Raw genomic sequence first — 4,756 nt, 5'->3', positions numbered from 1 at the left:
GTAAGAATATGAAATACTTGAAATCAATAAATTACTTCTGTGAAAACTAGATACTGCAACACTAAGAATATAATCAGAGATGTGGCCTAGTGATAAAGTGTCAGACTCATAACCACGAGGAACCGGGTTCAAGTCCACCTGAGAACAAGAATTTTTATATTCTAAACTGTAAGTACTACCCCTCCGCACCGCGCACGAAAACCTCCTAACCTACATTCCACTTAGGAACTAAAGAATTAAAGAAAATTAAAAAAATAAAAATAATATTAATTGTAATCATCAAGAATACAAATTCTTTTTTGAAGTAAACGATTATTCTAGATGAATAAAATTTTTACTTGATTCAAATAACGGATAAACTTCTCTCAAGAAAATGTAATATCTTTATTGAAGTATATGCTTCTCTTCCGTGGACTCTATATTGTAAGTAAACAAAATGTTCGTATTAATTTAATATTCTTGTTTCAAGTACTAAACTTGCTAAGATCTAGAATATGTTTTGAGTAAATGTGATACTTATGACGACTTTATGGTAGATTTGTTCATATATGAACTTATCAAATACCTGAATCAAGTAATATTAACTTGCAGGTAGTTTATATTTTTCTGTGTGAACGATTTAAAACCTTAAGAAACAGCTAATTAAATGCATTCTATATATAATGTTTATTTGCTAAAACTCGTTTATTTCACGCGTCGAAAAATTTGATTCTTATAGAGTTGGCAATTGTCCCCTCTCGCCGCCTGCCCCGCAATGTGACGGCAATCAACCTCCTTAAGGGGATCCTGCAGCCGTATGATTTACCGACATTATCGTTAATCGATGGATCTTTTACATAACGTATATATCGAATCTTATATGGAAAAAGTGGCAATCACTGTTTTTATGCCTTGCAATACCTTGTGCAATAATAAAATAATAAAATAATTTAACACTAAATTAGCAATTGATATACATGTTTCATAAAAGCAATTCCCAGAGGGAAATGGTAAATCGGATCGACATCGATCAGACGTCGATGGCGTCTACAGCTTTCCCAGATCGAAATAGCAAATCAGATCGACGTCGATCAGACGTCGATAGCATTGTAAACTGAAGTAAATAAATGATTCTATTCTATATATCTATATAAAAAAGACGTACATAGTTGCTTTTAAGAAAAAGAATGCAGATGCGTGTTGCAAATTACATATTTTTTCTTAAAGAAAATATGCCTTTTTTTATACCAATTGATTCGTCTCATTATATTCTGTGCATAAAAGTGTTAAGGTAACATTACCAAAAACTTAATTTTTTACAAGATATTTTGTATTTTATGTCAAAATACTAGAACTTTCAAGCCTTATAATTCCAAAAGTTCTTAATGAAAAAATACTTTATTATAGTGTTTTGAAAAGCTCTCGAGATTAGCTACAAGAATATGCATTGAAAAATAGGGATTTCCACTTAAGAAATTAAAGGTGTCGTTCACGTGAGCTTTAAACGATCATCCAAGGTGAAACCAATGGCACCATCTTACGTGCCCCTTCGATCCAACAACTTTTGTATAAAACATTTCTTCCGAAAACGTCAACTTTCCGAGATAATCCAGGGTTCCGACCTTTTTGTTACATCCTGTATATATATATATATATATATATATATCGATGATAAAAGATTTGTACATTTCTGATGATAAAACAGTGATTATATAAGGTAAAATTCCCTTCTTTGAAATAGTCGAATAGCCAAAACAGTCGATAATGTCAGTATTCTTCAATTACCACCGGGCCCCCGGGCAGTCACGAAAATTTACCCAGGGTTGTCGGTCTTTAATAGTATCTCGTCGGTGACAGCGCTTATAAGCGTGAGCGCTTACAGCGCGTGAGCGTCCAAACCGAACGCACCCTTATTGCACTAGTTCAGAAGTGCAGCGACAACGAACAGACTAATACACTTTAAGTTGAGTTGTGTACCTGCAGCCGTATGATTTACCGACATTATCTTTTTTCGATGGATCTTTTAATTGGCTTTACAGAATTGCAAGTTTTTGGTCTAGAATTAAAGTACGCACAAAAATCTAGGGTAGAAAGCGCGATTTTATATCAAAAACACCAAAAAATTAAAAATATTACTTATTTCGGCACATACGCAGCTGTCACCTGACGACAATATTTGCTTAAAACAAAAATTCTGCAGTTTATACATACATAATTTTTATCATCTGCCCTTGGGAAAACATGTAGGAATAATATCGTGCAAGTAGAAGTAAGATTCAATGCGTACAAAAAAAGATCCATCAAAAAATTATTTTAGTAATGCAAATACGGATGCAAATGACAAGAAGAGCAGCGACAGTAGTTGCCGGATTTTGCGAGAGATGGCGAGCAATCGAAAAAAGGACAGATGTCATTTCGTTAGACAAAGACAGATATAAGGAAAACAAAATTAGAAAGGTTGACATTATCGACATCGAGGAAGTTCGCCAGTCACTGCAGGATCCCCTTAATGTGCGCAGTGCGCACTAGTGCATTCAATCGAGTTCGCTATAAGCTGTCGTGGAACTCGGATAAACAAAACGCAAAACATTCGCGAGTAAAAAAGTGTAGCAAGAAATGGTTTCGAGTGATAGCGAAAGTGACGATGTATTTGGCATACCTGAAAAAATCGCTGAAGCAGCGAAAAATGTCGAACAGAACCTGTTATCGACAAAATCAAAAAGCCGGTATGAAACCACGTACCTAACCTTCATGAACTGGAGAAAAGAGAAAAACATAAATTCATTCTCAGAAAATGTGCTTCTGGCTTATATCAGTAAGCTATCAAAGAAGACAAAACCGTCGACTCTGTGGAGTCAGTATTCCATGCTGAAAAGTACCCTAATCACTAAACATAACGTCAATATTCATAGTTATTCTAAATTGACCGCTTTTCTCAAGAGAAAATCTAATGGTTTTAAGAGCAAAAAATCAAAAGTTTTTACTTCAAATGAAATTCGAAAATTTTTAAATGAAGTGCCAGATGATCAGTATCTAGCAACAAAGGTAAAGTAAAATATATAAATTTATAAAATATATAAAAATAATATATATCTAACAATATAACAAAATACATTTACTATTTTTTATACAGGTTGCTTTAATTATTGGCATTGCTGGAGCCTGCCGAGGAAACGAACTTACAAAACTTAACGTAGAAAATATTGAACATCATGGTTCTTTGTTACTCATAAGAATTCCAGATACAAAAACGAAGATTTCGCGATTGTACACAATTGAAGGGAAATTCGCTGAAATTGTTAAAAAATATGAGACCCTGCGACCACAATATGCCACTACAAATCGATTCTTTTTGAATTTTTAAAAAGGAAAATGCACGACTCAAGTTATAGGAAAAAACAAAATCGCTAGAATGCCAAAAGAAATTGCAAGTTACTTGAATTTATTAGAACCCAAATTGTATACCAGTCATAGCTTCCGAAGGACGTCGGCGACGTTATTGGCTGATACTGGTGCAGGTATAACAAGCATCAAGCGTCATGGTGGTTGGAAATCAACCAGTGTGGCGGAATATCAAATATTATAGTTACTAAAATTAATATTGTCCTATTTTATTTAAAACGAATAAAAATTTACAATTTATTTACAGAATATATTAAAAAGTTGATAAACAATAAAAGGAATATTGCAAATATCATCACATCATCAATAAATTTTCATGAAACTATTGCAAAACAAAATCCTGAGTCCGAAGAACCGCCAATAAAACAATCGAAACTTGGAATAAATGTTAATGCATCAACATCAAAAAGCTCCGACTGCATTATGATTAAAGATGAATTTAAATCAACATTTAAAATACAAAAATCCAGGAAATAATCCAATCTTCTAATTTTAAAATTGTAATGTAAATATTAAATTCATTAACTAATAAGACTTTTTCATTGTAATTATATTAATTTTTATAAATAAAAAAATAATTACTATTTCAAAAATTATTTGTATTAAGACTATCGATTTGAAACTGTTTTTTTCTTAATAATATATCACTGCATAATAATATAACTAAATATACTTATTTACATAATCTCTAAATAAAATCCCAAATTGTCAATCAGATTTAGTGCAAAAATTAAAATATTTTTTTTTCGATTTTATTGTCATTCAAATTTTAATTTTGTGATAAGTGGGGGCTTCGCTCCTGGATCCCACCCCAAACCAAAGGCTTCGCTCTTGAATCCCGTATTGCTCTCTTTTTCTCTTTCTATTTTAACGATACGCACGTACAAACTGTATGAATGAAACACTAAACGCACACACTCTATAGGCATTTTTAAAAATCGAACATTACCGTATAAGATATCTTTTAGACATCTAAGGTCATACGCGACATACGCTTTTGGACATGTGTGCTTTATGGGTTCACACTCGTCTGAAAAACGCAGCTTTTTCCTCTTGGTAAACAATATACTATTCTTTACAAATTATGGAAAACATTATAATTCCCATGTTGATGCTTTTAAAATTAAAGAGCCAACCGACGCTGAAAAGATAAAAGTTCATTTTTCACAACTGGTTAAACATCTTTCCCGCCTCTGATGTACTAAATTTTGCAAACACAAAACTTTCATTTTTTGTACTAATTTTTACAAATAAAATTTTTTACAAAATTTTAAAATTGCTTTATCTATTTTCCTGGCCTGGAGTTTTTTGCAAATACAAATTTGCTTTGTTTGTTCAAACAAATAATCCCAGTATTTGGTATTGCTAAATTGGA

The 4,756-nt window shown here is 32.2% G+C and overlaps 1 protein-coding gene across 1 annotated transcript; it reads left to right on the top strand.

Annotated features, from left to right (window-relative positions):
• Positions 1–2,525: 2,525 nt before the first annotated feature.
• Positions 2,526–3,803, top strand: LOC112466187. Its single transcript, XM_025034141.1, has 3 exons — positions 2,526–3,024; positions 3,113–3,497; positions 3,629–3,803. Exons 1-2 carry the CDS (start codon positions 2,596–2,598, stop codon positions 3,341–3,343), a joined length of 660 nt encoding a protein of 219 aa, XP_024889909.1. The 5' UTR covers positions 2,526–2,595; the 3' UTR covers positions 3,344–3,497; positions 3,629–3,803.
• Positions 3,804–4,756: the final 953 nt, after the last annotated feature.

The sequence above is a fragment of the Temnothorax curvispinosus genome, unplaced genomic scaffold (assembly GCF_003070985.1).
Source record: "Temnothorax curvispinosus isolate PA1 unplaced genomic scaffold, ASM307098v1 QBEX01001523.1, whole genome shotgun sequence".
NCBI classification, from domain to species: domain Eukaryota; kingdom Metazoa; phylum Arthropoda; class Insecta; order Hymenoptera; family Formicidae; genus Temnothorax; species Temnothorax curvispinosus.
This window is presented reverse-complemented; position numbering and strand designations above follow the sequence as displayed.

What these genes read in the sequence shown, in the direction of transcription:
- LOC112466187 (XM_025034141.1), top strand. Translation starts at nt 2,596, where the DNA reads ATGGTTTCGAGTGATAGCGAAAGTGACGATGTATTTGGCATACCTGAA. An exon ending in ATCAGTATCTAGCAACAAAG is followed by an intron (nt 3,025 to 3,112) that starts GTAAAGTAAAAT and finishes TTTTTTATACAG; the next exon opens with GTTGCTTTAATTATTGGCAT.